This window comes from Ischnura elegans, chromosome 5 (genome assembly GCF_921293095.1).
Source record: "Ischnura elegans chromosome 5, ioIscEleg1.1, whole genome shotgun sequence".
Classification (NCBI taxonomy): Eukaryota; Metazoa; Arthropoda; class Insecta; order Odonata; family Coenagrionidae; genus Ischnura; species Ischnura elegans.
Genome location: NC_060250.1, coordinates 111,208,300 through 111,229,316, shown reverse-complemented (window position 1 = coordinate 111,229,316; position 21,017 = coordinate 111,208,300). Strand labels below are relative to the sequence as shown.

The window sequence follows — 21,017 nt, the reverse complement described above, 5'->3', positions numbered from 1 at the left end:
TTCAGTTTTCCATGCAACCACAATAAATATTTTATTCCATTGTAACTCACAACGTTTCATAACCTACACTAAAAATATCAATACTCGGAATAATGTTATAGATATATAAATATAAATGGGGGTAATTATATCTCACCTTAACCTACGGAATACCTATAATAGCAATTATCTTATCATATTTTAAGAGGAAGAGTCGAAGGTGATTGAGCCGGATCAATGAGTGAGGTGAGGAATTTGTTTACGTCTCTTATTATGGAATGGTTTAAAATACTCTCGATTCTTTCTCGTCAGTAACTCGAGAAGAATCAGAGAGACTTGCAATCTTAATTTACGTTCCCTTACACACGTGACTTCTCTGAACCTTCCACGGTATACTCTATTTTCTTCTGTTCTTCTTTTTTCATCTCTAATCCCTCGCATCCCATCAATGGCCTTCTCATTTCCTTCTCCCTACACGTGGAAGCAGTTTTTCTTTAATCTATTAGAAATAACAATACAAACATATTTAACAGTAACACTTATTTATAATTTTTGTTGCTGTTTCTTTTATTTGTAACTACCGACAGAAGGAGATAATTAAAAACTAAACATCACTGCATCAAACTAGGCTAGCCCCGATACAAATTTTCGGTGCTGTGCCTGTCGTTCACCATCCATTGGAGCGATTCGGACCAAAGCTTACCCCTTGTATTCCTCCCGCCTCTTCCCCGCGACCATCCACGGCAGAGGCCCTGACCCCTAGTGCACGCGCCCGGGGCGAGAGACTACATTTCGGGGCATACGCGCCCGGGACGAAGGACGATCCGACGATCGCGCTGCAGCCCGATGCAGATCTGACGATTACTAGAGGAACAACACGCCACCAGATTACGCGGGGTTAATTTTGGGCGGACATGGCCGAGCCCTGCCTCGCGACACGAGTCGAGAGGGACGGAAGCGCAACGATTCGACCCCGCGTGTCTCGTGTTTACGCACTATTCCGCCACGAATTACGCCCGTGGGCGGGGCCGATGCGACGAAATGGGAGTTAAATCGTCAGCCAGGGAGCAAAGGGAAGAATAGCGGAGATCAGGTCTATGGTACCAAAGCCACGGGATAGGGTAAACAAATTAATTTGTTTGGATAGAGGGGAGTGGCGACGTAGACCAGTTGAGTAAAGCGTTGAGCCATTGACCGGAGGAGCCGAGTTCAAATAAGGGTGAGGCCTCCGAGTGCACCCTCGGCTAAACACCAACTTCGCATGACTATCACGACACCAGATTCTCTCGAGAATCTAACGCGACATATACTGTACTTACTGACGTGGGTGAACATTCACCTCACAGCCCAGAACACCCTAAGCGTGTGAGTTTTACTTCGACCTTTAAATTAACAAACTTTACACAATGGACATGTAGCATGGGAAGCGATGCATCTTACGATAGGAATACTGAAGAAATAAAGAAAATTAGACTACTGATTGTAAAACTATCCATATCTCATCGGAAGTTCTTAATTTAATCGAGTCGCACACTTAAAAAAAGTTGTCACTCTCGAGATATTTTATAATTTAAAATATCATGGAATATTTCAAAAGCAGTTATTGTTAATGTGTTAATGATTAAATTTTATTTAGCACAAAGAATCAATTTCTGCAAGAAACTACGTCGTCTTTGATATGGTAGGTATCTTCTCTTTTATCGAACAATTTTTTCAACCGGTAGATAGCTGCTAATTATTTTAATAGCACTTTGAGTCCATATTTCATACCTAGGCGCTTAAACGGCTCACATAATTTTGAGTAGGAGCTGACTTTGGCTGCTTTTTAGTAAACTCCCCTTAACCTCCATAATATTCTCCAATGCTCCGCTAAGACTGAAAGTAAATATCCTGCTAAATACCAAACTATTCGGTGAAAATGATATGTGATGATAGAGCCAAAATCCACGAGAATAATCGGAAAATGAATAGATAAGGAGATATAGGCATTTCTGTGAGGGCAAAAAGATAGAGGGGTCCAGCACACTCCTCAAAGAAAGGTATGGAGTAGAATGGATAGAGATTAGAGTGAAAAGAATCCCTGATCATAAAGAAAGAAGAGCTGGGATACGCGGGGGAAGGGAAATAAAAATACAATTAGGCAATCATTGTCATGGAGTCGAATGAAGCCGGCTGCTGAGCCGGGATAACAATGCCTCTTGCCGCTTAAGCGCGAGTCGGGGAACACGGGATATTTTCGCTCCGCGACAAAAGGGAAATGAGAGCATACAACAGAGACATTGAACGGGAGGGTTAGTAAAACTAGACGAGGATATATTGGCAAAAGGACAGAGTAGGGAAAGCCCACAAGGGAGGGGAGCGAACCAGTCCGTACCGAAGGGCATTTTGCGGCCGGCTAAAAGAGGCGGCTGTTTATGCTTTTTTCCACCCGCCGCCCGGCCCCCATTATTCCCAGCCCGGGGCGCAACTTCCCGCGGGCGAAACAACACCACATAATATGGTCGAGGCTTGAAGGGGTGCGCGGGGGAGAGCGGCACGGCACATCCGCACAAAAAGGAAAAACTTCTCCACGATGCAGCTGAGACTATGGCCAAAACTGACCGGAGCCACTCGGATAGCCATCCTGACCGACCGAACCTTTCCCACGTCCCGGAGCGTAAGATTTTTTCCCCGGAAAACGTCGCATCTTTTTCGGGAAAGGTGGTGAGGGCATAAATGCGGGCTTGTTTTTGGTAGGGGAGGAGGGAAGGGAGGATATTGGTCGAGGATGCCCACCGCTGAAATGATGGAGAGAAATTTGCATACTTTTTGCCCGCCCTCACCCGCCCTCTGGGGGTGCCTAACGCGCCCATTCCCCCCTCCCAATAATGGGGAAATCCGGGCAAAACTCTCGGCCATATCTCTCCGGGACGCGGCGCGGGAACGACCCGGGGCGCGGCGGGCGCCGCAGCCGCCACCGGTGGGCGTAGGCAGCGGCGGCGGCAAGATTTAAGTGTCGTCGGAGAACGTTTTTGGGACGGAAACCGCACGGGATGAAGTTGGGGGGGAGAAGTCGCTTTTACGGCCACCGCGGGCGGTGGAGGCGGTTTTGTTAAGTGGCTGACTGCGGCTCGTTCCACGTCTTCCGAGGGCGGGCACCGACAAGGGTGGGAGGATAGGAAGAGAGAGAGAGAGAGAGAGTGAGTTATCAGCTCAAAAGGACGTTATTAACTCCCAAACACGACCTCTCGAAATGCATGCGAGCCCTCCTCGTTTTAAAAGACTTGGCGTTCAGGGACCGTTGGCCGTCCTTCCGACGGACACAGCAGTAGTAATTGAAATTCGCGCACATTAGCGACGGCTTGTTTGTTAAGGTAAATTGAATCAAAACATCTTTTTCAATCAATCATCAACTACGCGTAAACTCGGCGGGAGATTGAAAGTAAATGTGTATCAGGCCATATCGTGAATTACATTCTTCCATTTATGCATTGCCAAATAGTCCAGTTGACGAAAGGTGGTAACGTAAGCAAATTTGTGATTGGGCGGGGCTCGGGTATTTTCCCGTACGCCGAAATGCGATCGCCGCATGAGAATATCACGTCTCAACGGACAACATCTACTCAATTTCTAATAATTGACTCCGAATTACAGAAGCAGACCTTTTAAGGGAATAAATTCATTTATCGTGCAAATACGATGTGGCTCTTGCCGTTCCCATAAACATAAGGGAAAGAGGACGCCATGGGAAGCTGGACAGAAGCAATAATAATATCTACTTCCTTACCAAGAATTTTCTGATATAAGAATACACATGAGTTAAAAATTATTTTACAAATGAAACAGGACTCTAAGGATAAATCCCAAAGGCTGAAGATAATTTCTACGTTCCCAAATAAAGAGGAAATAGGGGGATTTTAAATGGAATAATAGAACTGTGAAGAGAAAAGAATAAACTGAAACAATATTTACGCAAATTACTTAGATTAATACAACTTGATACCCTAGGAGGTCTCTAATATGCATAGCAGATGGAGTAGTTGGAAAATCTCTCGGTACAGAAATGAAGACTGCAAAACATTATTTTTTGTTTCATATTTATCCATTGTTACTTATCTATTCAATTTTATATTACAGTTAAATTGTCATCGCAAAGGTGAAATTGGCTATTCTTAGATTTTTTGCAATAGATAATTTATCATGATTGTGAGAGCTAATACAAAGTAATAGGGAAATTGTACAAGGGAAGCTACAAAAAATCTAGGCACTGAAATAGCATCTCAGTTTGATGAAAATACTGCGTTAGCGGAGGAAGAAGCAAAAAAAAGCGAACAGCGGTGCGCATAAGTACAATAAGAATGCATTTGACCCAATTCACAACTGCACGAGATATGGCGCATAAGGGAATAATGGAACTGCTAACTTAACACGAAATTCCCTTAAAAATGATATGGGTATAATTTTCATCTCCCGCAACTCCGTCTAGAAGTTTAAAGAATAAAAAAAATGAAAACATGAGCGCCGTTGGTCTTACTTAATATGAAGAATCTTCAACCATCAAGGAGTTTTGCATTCTATCATTCTTCCGAGAGGCTCCGTCTGAGCATTCTATTTTTGCGAAGAGGGGGTGAGGTAGCGAGGGGGGGGGGGGTCTGCGGAGCCAACCCAATCTCCCTTCCCATTTCTATTACCTCGTCCGACCATCCAGTCCTCGCTGCCCGCCGCTCCATCTCTGTGCGGGTTCTACAACTACTCGCATCCACCCTTCAATTGTTCCTCCCCCCTCCCGCCGCCTCTCTATAATTCATGAGCTCACAACGTAGGGAAGCTAGCAAAGAACGATGGAAGGTGAAGGTGGTGGGGGAAGAGGGTGGGAAGGTGGAACGGAGGAGGGTTGGTATGAAAGAAATGGGAGAAAAACACAAGAAAAATGGAACGAAATGAATAATTCTTTCCAAAAAATGATAAAAAAAGAGAAGAAGAGTAACCCGCGACACGAGAAAGCGAGAGAGAGAGAGACGGAAAAAGAGGGAGAGATTCTGAATTATTTAGATTGAGCCAACTTTTTAATGCATGTAGAGAAAGAAGCAAAGAGCCAATTTTATTTTATCATTAATTCAGACAAGTTTTTCCCCACCTATCTGCCAAGTTTAAGGGCGGAAAAATTGCTATAGCGCTCCCAGGTCTTTCTTCTTACCTCCGCAAAAGTGGGATGAAAAAAATTGGAAACGACTGTTTGCGGGACTTACCGAACTGTAATGGCTTTACGACACTAGTTGTCTTTCCAAGCGGAAGATTGATGGGTACTCGGGACAATCTGAGAATGCCACGTTGCCGTAAACGAAAATAATTTGAAAGGAAGGTATGACAGATTCGGGGCCATATTTTTTCGCCGTACACTCTGGGAACTAGAATAAAAATAATTGACAAAAACTACTGGAGCTCTTCGTAAGCAATATATTTCATACTTTTCCTAAATTCAAGTATCCTCCTTCACAGTACCCGAGAAAATCCGATTTTACAGGGAAAAAAACAAGAATAAGAATAAGACATGGTAAAAGATATTTGAAAATATATACGGGATACATTTATAGCAGGAGAAATGGCACCCGAGTTCTGGCACTGAAGACGTTTTGCTAATACTCAATCCTTCTAGTGATTTATAAAAGATAAAATTGATACTTGAGAAATAAACAAGACCTCAAAAGGAAATTAAGCAATAAATCTAAGACTAAAAGCCTACTCCAAAGTTCACTTATAAATTAATTCAACTTAGTAGAATAAAGGACTTCTACGGAAGAAATAAGCTGTATCCATGACTAATAACTATGGCAAATACGAGAAAGGCAAATCTAAAATTAAAGTTACACAAATTAATTCCTTGGAAGTCACAATAGTGATAAACGGAATAATAGTTACGAATCAGGGCGGATATGTACCCATGATTAGATGAGGAATTGCTGAAAAGTCTAAAACTATGTTTCATCATTCAACCACTGAACTGCTCTCCCAATTTCAGACTTCCACGTAAACCCCTCACATAGACAACATCCGACCAACGTATGAAAGGGGACATTCGAGCTACTCCTAAGTCCACATCTATTTCAACTTTGGCCCCGAAGACCAGGTAGAGAGTGATACATGGATAACCATTTCAAACCCGAAACCTTAGTCGTTATGGGAGATAATCTCCGCGCACGGAATGCGAGAACTTGATTGGAGCAGCCTCGGGGATGGAACATGATCGTACGTCTGACAATAACGGGGAGGGAGGTAAGTTGGGTTGCATCACTACAGGGACTGGCGCCTCGGAAGGAAAAAAAATCCGGCGTGCACACACCCGATCTTGCGGTGGGCAAAAATCATAAGACGGAGGGAGAGGGAGCCACTTTGCATACGCGGGGTTGTGAGAAGGGATAAGCAAGGAGAGGGCCGATGTACGGGAGAGGAGGAACAGCTGGGAGGATCGGGCACTGGCGTAATGCGGTGCCTTCTGCGGGGGGAGAGAAAGGTAGGGGGGGGGGGCTGCTGCTGGAGTTGGCTGCTCGGGAGGCCCTCTGATTGATTGAGGCCCATTTGGGGCATGCTCTAGAATGGCTGGCGATTAATGAGGCGTCATGCGCCGGGCCGCCGTAGAGAAATGGGAGGCTGCTTTGCTACGGTTCTGCCACTCCAGCAGAGAAGGGGGAGGGGTGAGGTTCAAACTGTGTTTTGCTGGAAGGGGTCGTCTCGGTGCAGTGCATTGTACGTGTTTTCCCGGCCGTCACTGCGTGGTGCGTGAATTTCGTGCAAGTGGATGGATGGGGGAGAATACGGACGTGGAATGCAGCGGAAACGGATGACGATGGGAAGGCCGAACGTGATGACCAGCGGCGTTCAAAGACTCACCCAACAACTTGACTTATTTTCACGCAGACCAAAACGCGAAATTTCCCACAGAATACGGAGAGTGTTAAAAGTTAACTAATAATACATTCGAGTATAACACAAGGGGTGAAGGAGGGTATAAAATGTTTACTAATGATGAATTCGAGTTTAGACCAAGGCGAAAATGCGAGTTTACGCCCAGTAAAAGGAGTACTTTGAACTATTCTGAGAGGTACACACCGGTATAAATAATAAGCTCGCCTCCCAACCCAAAATATATTCGAAAAGGATGACACCAGGCTCCCTTCTATTTGTCTCAGTTCTATATTTGCGCTTAATCAAGCCTAGTTACCCCCAGTTAAGTTACTATGAATGACGCTTAAGCGGCACGAATTTGCGACCCAAGACCTCGACATGAAGCTGAGAGGGTTAGCATTTAAGTTAGCCCGCTGCTATTTCAACTCCCTCTCTCGGGACAGAATAAATGACGACGCGACGATTAATATTTTTTTCGGCTGAGCGCAGAAGGCGATGATTGGAGAGGGAGCTGGAGAACATAAATCTTTTATTGGGAACGAAATAAATACAGCCAAACCCCCCAAGAGAGAATCCGAAGAGGGAGTGCCTCAGGGCCAACGCTTAGGTCTGCCGCTGTTCTCGCTCCCTCCCGGCGGCGCTGTGCTCCGCCAATATCACCAAGCGACAGGTTTATTCCTGGCGGATTTTTAGATTTACGAAGATACGACGGGTTGAACTAATACTAAAATGGCAAATCACATCACGGCTTGAGACAATGGTAGAAAATATTCGCGAGAATTCGACTTAACGACCTTTAAACTCATAAGAACATGGAATTGATGTTGATTTATGGCGAAAGTTATCATAATTTAATTCATAAAAGAAAAGACAGAAAATACTTAATTGTTTAACTAAGAGTAACTAATGATCGGATCTCTATTTTCCTTAAAATTTACAGTTTTTAGACAAAATAAAACGGAAACAAATGAAATTTGGAGCACGATAATAATTTCACTACCAAAAGTGTCACACAAACATGCACAACACAAATAAATTAACAGCATGTTTCAAAGCATAAGTTTTGTTAAAATTACAGAAACTGCAAGGTGAACCATGCAATGAAAGAAATAAAGAGTCAATATTAATGATGACATTAGGGAATGTTAAAATTTTCAGTCTAAAGCAAAATATAAGTTAGCTTGACACAGAACTTGAACAGTAGTAGAACTTCGAAATAATTTGAAATACTTCATCGTTAATATAATTACAGGCATATCAATACATCCGAGGATTGCCCTCAATAGGCCTACATTAAAACTAGCTTCGTCGATTTCTTTCCGAATAACACATAAGTTTAGTTTTACACTCCGCCAGTTGTGAAAGAAATATAATTAGGAAAGAAATTATAAGATAATCTGCCAAAATATTACGCGCGCTCATAAGTAACAAATGCTGTTTATCACAGCCAGAATTTTCCCAGAAAAAAATACCTCATTAGTATTTTATGAATGGCATTTATTTTGGCCCCAAAACTGATGCCAAAAAACTACCATCTAAAGTTTCCGTAACTGCGAGTAACGCAATTAACTATCGCTCCTCCCAAAACCCCTAAAAACCTTACACGAAGTTTCAAAGCGAAACAGCACAGGGCTGTTTGACTTATGATCAATGCGCTTCAAAATTTATTGCTTTTCACGGATTCTCCTAGACTACATAAACAAGCATATATCACAATGCCCCATATCTCGCTTAAGTTTTTCTCAGTGCTTACATCAAAGCCAGCACGCCACTGGAAAATTCCGCTGACCTAATTCTATTATTTCACACCCTAACATGTTTTATTGCACAGTTTTTTTCCATTTCCTCACGGAGTTTTATTTTTACCATTGCTCACATACCCCCCCACGCTCACGATCCGTGAGTGGCAATGCAGGAATAAAATTATTTATTTTCCGCTTATATAAAAAAATGTGAAAAATTATGAAAAAAGTAAGGATGCAAAACGCAGGCGGGCATTATATTATTCGCGAAAGCGTAATTATGATACGGCAGCGTCCTAACAATGGACGGTCGCGTAATGAAAAAACAGAGACGAAGGAACGTGCGTTAATAACACGGCTTTAGCATCCTCCGCGTCTCGTCACATTCATATTCAAAAACAAAAAAATAAAATAAAACAAAACAAAAACGACCAACCCCATCCCTCTCCGTTCGCGCGGATGCAGTGTGCTGCAATTTATTTATTTAATTTTTTTCATGCACAAACGTCGTCCAGCGTTGCGGAGTTGAAATTTATAGGGGATGCCCTTTTTGTTTGGTAAACCTCGCAGACGCCGCTCCCTTTCTTGGGAGAATTAACCACTTTTGGCTAAGTTGCGAAATGCGAGAGGCTGCGAGAAAAAGAGGGGGAGAGAATGATGTAGAAAAAACGTGGCAGTTATTTACACAATTAATGACTCAGCTCATTCACATGTTATTTCAAACGCTCCATTCTGAGGCGTGTCCTCGAATACGGAATGAGCACGATGAACATGCACACAATGCAACCCGCAGAATAAGGAGATTATTATTTTTTTCCTCCCCCCACCCCCCCCGTACACAATCGATCAAATGTGCTTACGTCGACAGGACAATCCCATTTTGAGAGCGGAGCACACCAAGCAGTGCGCACACGAACGCGACACCCAACGTGAGCACTCAAAAGGACATGCACGTAAGACGAAATATATATATATGTGGGACTTCCGGGTGGGAGGAAATAACTCGCGCTTTGTGGTATTACTCCATCACAACTATTGCTTGCATTTGACAATGGGATATGAGGTGGATTTCATCAAGGCCTTCTCCATTCATCCATTTTTAGCTCACAATACAGGGAGGAGACTATTCACCCTTTACCCATTTACAATACCACAGGACTCCGATTCGCAAAAAGTGTGCAAAAACTTCCAAAAGTTTATTCATTGGTCTATATCTTGATGTCTATTGTCATAAAAATATTTGTGCACTGACAACTATGTTATTTTCATTTATGAAACAATAATAAATATTTATACAACGTTATTAATATTATAAATAGAATTTTTTTTCATAATTATTTGTAGAAATAAAAAATACTTAACTAAGCCGCAATTACATATAACTTGATTTTCAAGAAATGATGAACCATCACATCATTGGAATGAGTTAGCGGCGCTAGAAAGGCAACACATGAAGAAGAAAAGAGAGTCACGGTTGAGTACCTAATTACTGGAAAGTGTGGTCTAAAGAAGCCAATCGAGAGAATTTTGTTCTCTGTTTTGAGTAGTCACCTAATGCAATAATAGCTTACACTTTTTTTCATCCGCCATCGTCCGATGGAAGGAAAACTTTGCTCAGTCGTTCGGTCCTTATAGATATTTATATTATATATTTATTTGATTATTATAGGCACCTAATTTTCGCGAATAGCAACTGTATGGACACCTTATTTCAACAGTATTCGTAACGATAATGTTAATAACTCCCACAAACTCTGCACAGAGTGTATGTATAAAATTTCCCTGTCGTATACAGTATATTAGAATTATGTAAACACAAATCGTTACACTGAACTCTGAGATTTCGTTAGTCGCGAAAAGTTTATTAATTTTTTAATTTATTAATTACCTTACATAAAACTAAGGAATCAAGAACGTGGCATGATACCAAACTCACACATGAACGATGGTGATGAGTGCTGCACCGAGCAACATATGGTTACTTGATATGTATATACTATGATGAGCAAACCGATAAAATAAATTCTAAATATCTCGCGGTTATTAGTAGTATGTAGAGTGGAAGGAACACAAGATTTAATACACAGGTTATTCAGTAAATCTCAGATTCATATTAATATTTTGAGCCGGGGCAGCAGCACCCTGGAAACATCCATGCCTGCACCCCTGCCTGATATTTCAGATCTTTATCAAAAAGCTGCCCTCACTGGCAAGCGTCACCCACGGAGGCGAGGGAAATGCTACGCTAGAAAGTGACGTGGAACGCAGATTGTGATAGAATTGGGGGACGGCGTGGGGGATATTTTTTAAGGGGGACAGGGACAGAGAGAAGAGCTAAGCGGAGGTGATGATGAAGAATAGCGGAAGGGGTGAAGGTGGCACATGGCCCAGGTGTTCTCGAGAGCCTACTCGACACTAACGCCACGCTGGAGGTTCGGCACACTCGCATAAATTCTTGATTACGGCATCTTTCCTTGCACTCCACAACGTTTACACTTCTTTCACTCGAGTTTGTCTTGGGCGGCAATCCTCCACTCCAACGTCTCGTCCCCCCCTTCTTCTCCCCCTCTCCCACACATATTCCCCACGACATGATACACACGAGCACACACATACGGAGAAATATGTATATATCTCGCATACATATCGCTGCTTTTGTTATTATCTGGTCTCATTGTGACTGTTTGCACTGCGCGACAAAAGGAGGGAAAAAAATCAGCGATGAATTTTAGAGGAGACGGCAAGCTCCGCTGCTACCATCAAAACTGCTGCGCAAACACGCGAGGAGACATATTAATACACCTTATACAAATGCACCAGGCAAGGAGGATGGAGGTTGGGGGATGGTGGGGGGGGGGGGCAGAAAAAATGGGGCCAGTTTTCGCAGACGATGGGATAGCAGACTGAGACAAAGAGATCGGGATACAGAGAAAAGTGGGATGCAATTTTATGAAATAAACGCTCCTTTTTTTCCTCCAAGCTTCGGACGGTTCATGAATACCTCCAGCTTATTTATAGGTCAGCACGAATTTTTTATGAGTCGGTAGATGGGGCATACTCCTGAGAGGTATGTAGAGCCTCGGGGATAAGCGTAGGAGCGCGCGGCAAAAAAAATGGCCCGAGAAACGGACGTAAATGGTATTTACTTCTAACACTTGTATAAGTCGCCATTGCAAATTCCTGCCGTCTAAAAAGGAGCGAAAAAGTATGTCAACATCGTGACTGCACCCCTTTGAGAAACGGCTAGGGCCTCCTCGCTTTCCTTTTTTCTCAAACGCAAATTTTAATATTGTACAATGCTCTTGAATACAATATGCAGAGGAAAAAAATCTATCACCCGTCGCAGATACAGACGTCATGCTTTTTGAGTGCAATAATGCGGCGTCAGGAACATAACAATGCCAGCTGAAATTGCCTTGAACCAACATTGGAAATAATGCTGCGTTGGACTGCAACAAAAAGTTTCAGCATCTATGGGAGAATATATATTATTTCCATGCCGTTATCTTGTGGGACTACTTTGAGAGGATGGAAATATTTCGTTTCTATATCAACATAGAAGGCTTAGAGCAAGTTTAATAGGTAATGCTTTTCTTGCGATGAAGTGACCCAGTTCTCCTATTCAATTTATCGAGGGTTAAAGGAATACGAAATAAGGCGAATATTTCAGGGAACGAATGAAAAATTCTCGGGAATAAAAAAATACCGCGTAGACCGAATCCACATGAACTTACTTGACACATTTCTATGCGAACTGAGTGATCGCTATTCTGTATTTTATTCCTATCGACGCTTTTTCCCCCTTCCTTCAAGAGCAACCGGGTTGGCGGTGACGGATTTGCAGAAGGGATCGATTCCCTAACTCACGGAATCGACGTGGAAAGAAACTCTCGCGATACTCCAAAGAAGGCCGACGCGGAAAGTATTCGGCACAAGTTGGGGATTCATCAATCATTTCCCGAGACGCGAGCGGAGGAAGTTCGAGGCACGCATAAGCATCCGCTAAGTGAATGCATGCATGCATACAAATGGTGGGGTGGGGTTACAACTACTGCAGAAAAGGCGCAACTTTAGAATATGTGCTCTCGTTGCACATAGTAATGTTCGCCATCCATCTGGGCAGGGTGAATCAAGTCCGCACGGCTTCATTTACGGCATGGGAGAAGCATTAAGAAGCTCGACGACTATTCCTTATTTAAGGGAGTACCCGATGTTGCGTGACTGATACACATAACTTGTACACACCCTTCTAGGGATTTCTAATTATGCGAGTTTTGTTCAGCTTCAGCAGCAGTCACGTCCACATTTTACATTAGACCAAACGCATGGAAATTAGATGGAAACTGTAAGTAATAACATCAACAAACTGTATAAAATATAATGCTATTACTTCAATGCCAGCTAAGTACTAACAATACCCCAGATTTGAGGACAAATCAACACGATAAATTCCCCATATCTGATGATAAATTACTTCCAATTACTATTTTCTTAAAAATTAATCAATTCCCCCGTAAAGAGCCTGCCTTTTTACTAATTTTTCATCTCAGAATGCTACCAGACAAACCCAAACTCGCCCTAGAAAAATACCTCAGCGCTGATCCTGCATCCATCTGAGTATACGTCAAGGCAATGAAATTGTACCAGATTTATCTCCACCTATCCTTCCTCACCTTCCTCTGAAGGAGAAAAAAAACTATGTTGTCGGTCGCCTCTTCGAAATATCATACAGAGCCAGAGATATACCACTTTTATTAACTCTTGGGCATAAAAGTGAGATGAGGGCGATTAACCGCCACCCATGCAGAATTTTAGGAATGAGAACTAATAGTTCAGGAAACAGGGAACTTAATTTCACAAGCAATGCAAAATAAATAGTTTGACACACAGTAACACGTACCGGTGAAAAGAAAAGAAAACACTAAAAGAAGAGATTCGATGCAAAAAAATCAATTGAACTGATTTAGAATTGAAATCGTACCCATTAATTTCCAGCATAGTAAAGAAGCAGTTAAACCACAAAGCCATCTGGAAATTGGGAGACATGTCTTCGAAGCATTCTCAAATCAAATGGTTTTCTTCTCCGGCGACTACATTGGTGCATAAAATCCACCCTTCTTTTCACCGACGTCGGATCCTGAGCATTTGGGGACTGGTGACGTGAGAAGTGACGCGCTGCAAAGCACGGAAAGCCAGGTGAGCAGTACATGCGTCACTGGGGGGTTTAAGGGGGGGGGCGTGGGTGGAGGGGGAACTCCCGAGTCCACTCGAGGAGAAAGAGGGATGGGGAAGAGTTCTCTGGGGGGGGGGAGGGGTGGGCATCACCTTCGATGGAGAGACGGAGCCCATCTATATATACACATTAAACTTGCAACGAACTAATGGCCACATAAATGCATTATAAGCAATTCATGAATGAAGAGCAAGGAATGGCGGTGGCAGAGGAAGAGGGGCGCATGGCGCGGAGCGGGGCCAGGGGCAGCTGGATGACGTGGGGAGCCAATGGTGGCTCAGCCGAAGGGCCCTGGCCCAACTGAGGCGATAAATACGCAATGCCTTCTATTAATCACGCATAAATCCCGCCAAATCGCGCACTGAGGAACCTTCAAAGATAAACCCATGAGCACTGCTAGATGATTGCGAGCACCATTTCGAGAGGAAGCCGAGGGCTAAGCAAGGGTCCGCAAATGTGAAAGGCTTTGGTGCGCGAGCCGGAGACGAGTTGACAGTGCACAAGCGACTTTGTCCAAGACTGACTAATGAAAGCAGGATTGAGAGTGGAAGATTTCCCTGCTCCCATGGCCTACGAGCCACCTATAACCACATTGTCCACAGCTACAGGTTAAAGTGAGGGGGAATTACTGCCCTAAGGTATTGATGTAGGAGGGAAGAGCGAAGGTAAGCAAGTAGTATGCACACTGATAAGATACGTAATTCCGACAAGAGAGGGTGAATTGGTGCGCCATACAGTATGCCAAGAGGATAAGCGAGAAGATGAGGAGAACATAGAATTTCAATACTGTTCGGGGAAATGGCAGAAATAATTTCAACTATGCATAAAAATCATAGAATATTCAAAATCCTGATCATCTGCACTTGAGGCACATCAATGAGACTGCAGTGCGTAGGTGGAAGCGTAGAAGAAGAAGAAGAACAGTAAAAACAGGCAGGATTTAGCGACAATTTTATAAAAATTAGACGAATTTATGGAGCCTAACCTCTCTCAGTATTGAATCAAGATATAAATCAGAGAAAGCTCAGCAGAAAAATACAAAAAAATGCATACGAAAAATTCCCTAGTCAAAACAAGAGTGAAAAGTATAGCACACTGATAGAATGTTAGTTCTTCATGAAATTTTGTGTGGAGATAACTTTTCATTTTCTTTACATTTTCCAAGAATTATTTCAAAAATTATAACATTAAGCATAATGTGTTTCGGCTCGTTACAAATCCTTTAGCATAAGTACACTTTAACTCAACCACTATACGAGGCCTGATACAACTAAAGTCCTCATTAAACACATATACAAATTAAGAGAATCGACTCACAAGTATTTTGAGAGGGAAATAAATTTAAGGGAAGAAATAAGGACATTTAGTAGAGCATAAAAATTTTTCTGCTATCGCACTTCAACTTTTAGATGACGTTTACTGCGTAGAGCCCTGGTGGTGTACAAGAAGCATACGGAGACCTGGGAGGGGGCAAGTTTTTTTTTTGGGGCTTGGAGACGGGTATGAAGAATAGGAGGAGGAAGGGGTAGGACACCAGGGACTAGGAGGGGGGAAAGGTGGTAAGGCAAGGGGAAAGGGAGGGAGGCAAGAAGAAAATGACGCCTGGCACACGGGATCATTAATCTAAATACATGAATTATGAAGAATCTTTGGGAAAAATTCAGTCCGTGCGAGGCTGGCGGCATGGGGGTGGGAGAGAGGAGAAGGCTAGCGCTGAACAGGACGGGGGAAACGAGAAAAAGAGACGAGACGGTGGGTAGAGGGCGCTGGGCGAAATTGGTCGAAACTGTGGACAACGAAGAGAAAAAAAAATAGTTCAGGATCCTCGAGTCCATTTTGTCCGCACCTCACGCCTCTTAATTAACGTTCGTCAACGCACTTTTCCGAGTCTTCAATTTGAACAAAAGACGCGCCCGGAGTCATTCAGAGGAGCTCACTCGAAATGAGAGAATAACCAAAGATCTAGGTTTGAGCATCCCATGCGATTATCAGGGCGTGCAATCCAAACGATAGGACAGGATGGAGGAATCTACGTCGACGGTTCAAATAGAGTATGACACCTTTGCAGTTACAATGCAAAGCAGACCCTTTAAAGCGGAACGGACTTAAATGTGCTTAGTGTAAATTTATTCATTGATCCATGGATTGACGAAGCTAGTTTTATTACTGAAGCATTTACTAACGAGTATATTCAGAAAAAATTTTCGGCAGTACATGGCAAATTGTTTCAATGATTTTTTAATCTGTTTAACTTTCACGCGATGAGAAGTCATGCTGAATTACCTACAAATAGTTATCGTAGTTTTGATTTGCATGGGTAAAGACACGAATTCACGGATAAGAACAAAACCATCGCCTTACAGATCGCAATTATGAGATCAGAATATTTACGACTGCAACCACATTCTCTAGTGCCGTTGAGTGACATATATTTGCGAATTAAAACGCCGGGGTAGCATGAAAATAAGGCACTCTTCGAGCCAACGCCCGACAAACAATAGGAGCCCCTACGTAATTACCATAAAACCTTTATCTCCTCCGTATAACTAAAGAGCAAAATGCGATTCGGAAAGGAATGAGAGCAATGATAGGCGAGGGAAAGAACAGTCGATCGCGAGGAAAGAATTCCCTTCAAATCGCACTCGAGCATAACTCGGAGTGGAATTGCGGGCCCAGGAAGGGGCAGGAGATTATATATATATATAGGTACGTACGTACTACGCCTTGCCGAGTGCGCCGGGAGAGGTCGACTTGTGACGGGAGCGGAATTAATATTTCTTCATTCATCAGCCGGGGGAAACTAAGAATAACAGTATGAGCGCTCGGCGGCACAATGGGCATTCCGATGGCGGGGTCAAAAGGTCGATCCGGGGCTCAACTGGGACAAAGTTAGTCATAATGTTAACGACACAATTCCGCGGGCCTCTCTCTCTCTCTCTCGCCGGCGAGGGCCATTAAAAGATCTCACGGCTTGATGGGCTCAATCACTGAATGCACTCCGCGACGGATATGAGCAAATGAAGGAAGCGATGTACTATAGAGGCGCGACGAGAGAGAGGCTGACCGCTACACACGCCAGGACATCAGGCGACAATGCTTGGATGGAGTATAAACGTCGGACGCGCTCGAAGAATGTTCATTGATTTTATCACTGAGAACGGGCAGTACCTACCTACTTAGTTTATCTATTAAGGAAGGCATCATGTGTACGCGGTATTCAAGCTACAGAGATCTCGGTTTAAGGCCGAACATTCCGCAACGGCGTCAAATTCATCAATGACGGCAAGAGGGAATAATTCTTCGATCCATTGTGATATTGGTTCTTTTAGTTAGTCGGTTCGCCAGAATTTTCGGGGAAACCGAAGTAGAAGATATTTCCTGAGCACGTAAGGAAGGCAGGTAGTGTGCATCATCATCGTTTCAGACTGAACATAATGTCACGATACATAAATTTTAAGAAAAATAAAAATTTTATCAGTGTAAATGACAAATAAAAAGGCAATCCTTTCGACAGGAATTGGAATCAATTACTTTAATAGAGCCACACTCACACGTAAATTTCACGTACCTATAGATTCGAGACCTTTTTTCGAAACATCTGGCTTCACATTGCTGAATCAGACGGAAATCTTACGGGTAATTCATTACAATTTTGAGCATGAATTTGCCGCATTGAAATTCAATAACATAGACATAAGATCAGCCGTTTCTATCCACAAAATAGCAGACTTGGATAGGTCTGAGCGGTAAGCGGTATGTCGGATAGAAGGTTCTAAGAAGGAACTTTAAGTCCGTAACATATGGATATTTTACACAAAAAACGTTATTTCTGCCCGTAAATCAACTTAAATCCTCAAGCGAACACCAAATAAAAGCGACCGGATATTATAAAAAAAGGAACCGCACGACCGCGGGGAAGGAGACGATCAGCGGATATTCTTAAGGAGGGACGAGGATCCATTTATTGATTCCGCTAATAAGGCATTACAAAATAGATGGAAAATGCGGAGGAGCCGGAGAGATGCGGAGGGAAGGAAAGGGGAAAGAAATGATATGCAAATTTTACGGATTCAAGGATGCGGTGCGCTGGCGGCGGCGAAAAAGAGAGGGATGAGGGGGGAGAGGAATTTGAGGGGAAGGAAAAGGAGGAGGGAGGAAAGGGGAGGGGGGAGAGGGAGTGGAAAAGGGATTAATAAAAACAAAATCGCATTCTACGTTGCCCCATCCATCACGTGTGCCAACATATGGCCGAGGAACGGGAGCTAGGAGGAGGGGCGGGAGAGGAAGTCGGGGTGGGGGGGGGGGTAGGTTAAGGGGGAGGGGAGGTAAGGAAGTGCAAGGAAGGGGGGAGGAGGGGAGGTTTAAGAAATGGACTGAAAGGAGATGAGACAACGTCCTCCTTAAAGGGACTTGAGGGAAACGGTCTCGATGGGAACTGGACAGACGACTGCAATGTTGGCAACTTCGCGCCAATGGAAAATGGACCGCCGCAATAGGACCCTGTGCGTAGTAAACTACCATTAGTTGTCAAGATAAAACTCTAGATTATACTCGAACAGAAGGTTACTGAACGCCCATCCAAAGATTGATGACCTCCCTCGACGTTCTTTGGGGATGTCGTCGCGTTGCGAGCTAGTTAACGATGACCTGATACACAGAAACCTTCGAACATCCTCAGTTGCAACCTCCTCAATTTAATTTCAAGAGATTGCGGATGAAAAATATTGCGCTACGAGTTGGTAAAAAAAATAAATTCAGTGTGGTTCCTGCTTTGTATTAAAACTTTTTTTTTTCATTACCGTATCATATGTCACAATATAAAATGGAAGATCATTTTCATTTCACACGAAAGAGTATTCCATGCAGTAAATTATTAAGGTATCTTCACACCTAAAAAAAGTACCACCACAGTCTAAATGAGAATAAGATATCGTGACGTCAACAATTTTTCTGATGGAAACAACACTATAGCATGCATTTATACTTACAATCACACATCAGCATATATTCAGTCGTTGGATTACCACTTTACTTTAAAGAAATTGGACCGGAGTGTTTCTCTCGGGATGACAATGGAACTTACCTACAAAGAAAAAAACAGGAGTCGATTAGATTTTAATGCATAAAAGGCTTACAAGAATATAAATTACTTAGACAAAAATACTATGAAAACGTGAAGATGTGTCTAATGTAAGTCGCTAAGCAGATTTTTAAGTTGATATCCAGAGCGGAGCATAAGAGGATAATCATCACTTGGACCAATAGGTATCAACAGCATGGGCAAAGTATTCTTCATGTGTTTCTCTCCCAATGGAAAGAAACTGGGACTCAGAGAAACCGGCTGATTCCTTCGAGCCAAGCACAAAACCCAAGGAGGGAATCTACGCCCTCCTCGAAAGATTATGCACGGAGGACAACCAATATGTGAGCATTGAAATCTCACCTGCAAGACGAGGGGGTTTAAAGCTAGCAGAGGGGAAGATTAAAAGAGTGACCAGAAAAATCCCAATGAGGCCGAAATAATGTTCAAAATACGCTGCTCCGTTGGGTGTAGGAACTATTGTGCAGGGAATAACGCTATGCTCAACAAAGGCGTTTCTCAAACCTTACTACACACTTTTATTCAAAATATTATCGAATGCCAACCAGATTAATCGTTCGGCCGCCTCAACCACATTGTTACCCACCAGAGGCAGAATGACAGGAAACGAAAGGAGAAGAAATGAGATCCGAAAACCATGAGCACACGGCACGCCCCGTAAGTCGGGAGCATCAGAATGAGGAAGAGACACAATAAAATAACAGCTAGGAAGACATGAAATCTGCCCGGTGCCAACCAAGATTTTATCACACAGTGACAGTAAATGGTGCCAGGAAAAAAAGGAAAAACTAGCTCTCGGCTTTCCAACCGGGTGAGAGAGTCCATTACCTCCGTGGCCTCCATGACAACGTGGCCAAAAGTCATGCCTCCGAAAGTCGGACGTAATGAGCTTTCTCACGCTGTTGAAAATCCGAAAGCACTTTATCCTATTAATTCACCGGGAAAGCACCAAATCATTCAACACATTTTCGTACTTTTATGAGGGTTTTGGGCAAGGATGGGATTCAAGCAGTATAGGTGACGCCCAGTCAAAATTACTCTATGCGGGAGCAAAGAGATGTCTTCTAAAAACCTTACGCAAAAAACTTAGCTGGACACATGGATATGAGGCATGATGGCTTCATGAAAACAGTTGCAGAAAGGCAAGTGGAAGGGGAGAACCTAAAGTGACGGCCCCGAATGAGTTACATAGATTATAAAGGATGTAAAAGAGAAGAAATACGTCACTATGAAAAGACTAGCGGATAGGAGAGAGGAATGTATAGCTGCGTAAAACCAACATTAGGATCGTAGACTAATCATGATGATACTCTGCGAGAAATAACACCCGAAGGAAGGGCAGAAGAAGAAGACGGAGTAGAGCCGACCGAATGGGATTCGATCCCGAAAAAAAAATACAAATAGGGCATCGCGATGCAGCTTGTGGTAGGGCACAGGATTGGGAGTGCCTCACGGACCATCCCGCCGCGTATATTTCCGGTCCTATTTTATCCGAGACGGGGAGATGGGTGGCGGTGAGAAGCTAAGATGAGGAAGAAGACACTGAGGAGGGACAAGACAAGAGGAAGTGCCATAGACTGAAATAGAGCCAGACGCGCGGATCGTGCGTGCGATGTGTTGTGGCATGGGATGTGCAACGCCCTAGGAGTGGTGGGAGGGGAAAGGGGTATGGGGTCACTGAGAGAGAGAGAGAGAATAATATCCTTTATATCCTCCCTCTCACCCCTCAGTCAAGGAGGAGGTTCGACGTGACGATGCAGCATGATCGAGAGGGCAACGTCTTACAGATGCAAATATTTTTTTTGTGCGAATAGAATAGGTTTATCCGGCGCTGGATTAGCCGCCATTTCCCTCGCGGGGCCGGGACGGAGGTTCGCAGAGGGGGAAGGGGATGAATAAACGCACGAAAAAAAACACAGTGAGAGCGAACGAAACGGTTTAAATCGTCCTGATTGAGCAAGAGGATGTTGCGGAGAACAATTAAAAGTTGGGAAGATGGATGATGAGGTGGAGTTGGTACGCGCGAAAAACTGTGCAGTACCCTCATAGACGACTTATTCCACAGCCGACAAGAGGAGAG

The 21,017-nt window shown here is 43.4% G+C and overlaps 1 protein-coding gene across 1 annotated transcript in view; it reads right to left on the bottom strand.

Annotated features, from left to right (window-relative positions):
• The window catches only part of LOC124159764 (protein bric-a-brac 1-like), an 80,362-nt gene extending 60,561 nt beyond the window's left edge, over positions 1-19,801 (bottom strand). The window contains exon 1 of the mRNA XM_046535678.1: positions 19,766-19,801. Coding sequence (XP_046391634.1) covers positions 19,766-19,801 — 36 coding nt within the window. The remainder of the gene's footprint in view (positions 1-19,765) is intronic.
• Between the last annotated feature and the right edge of the window lie 1,216 nt (positions 19,802-21,017).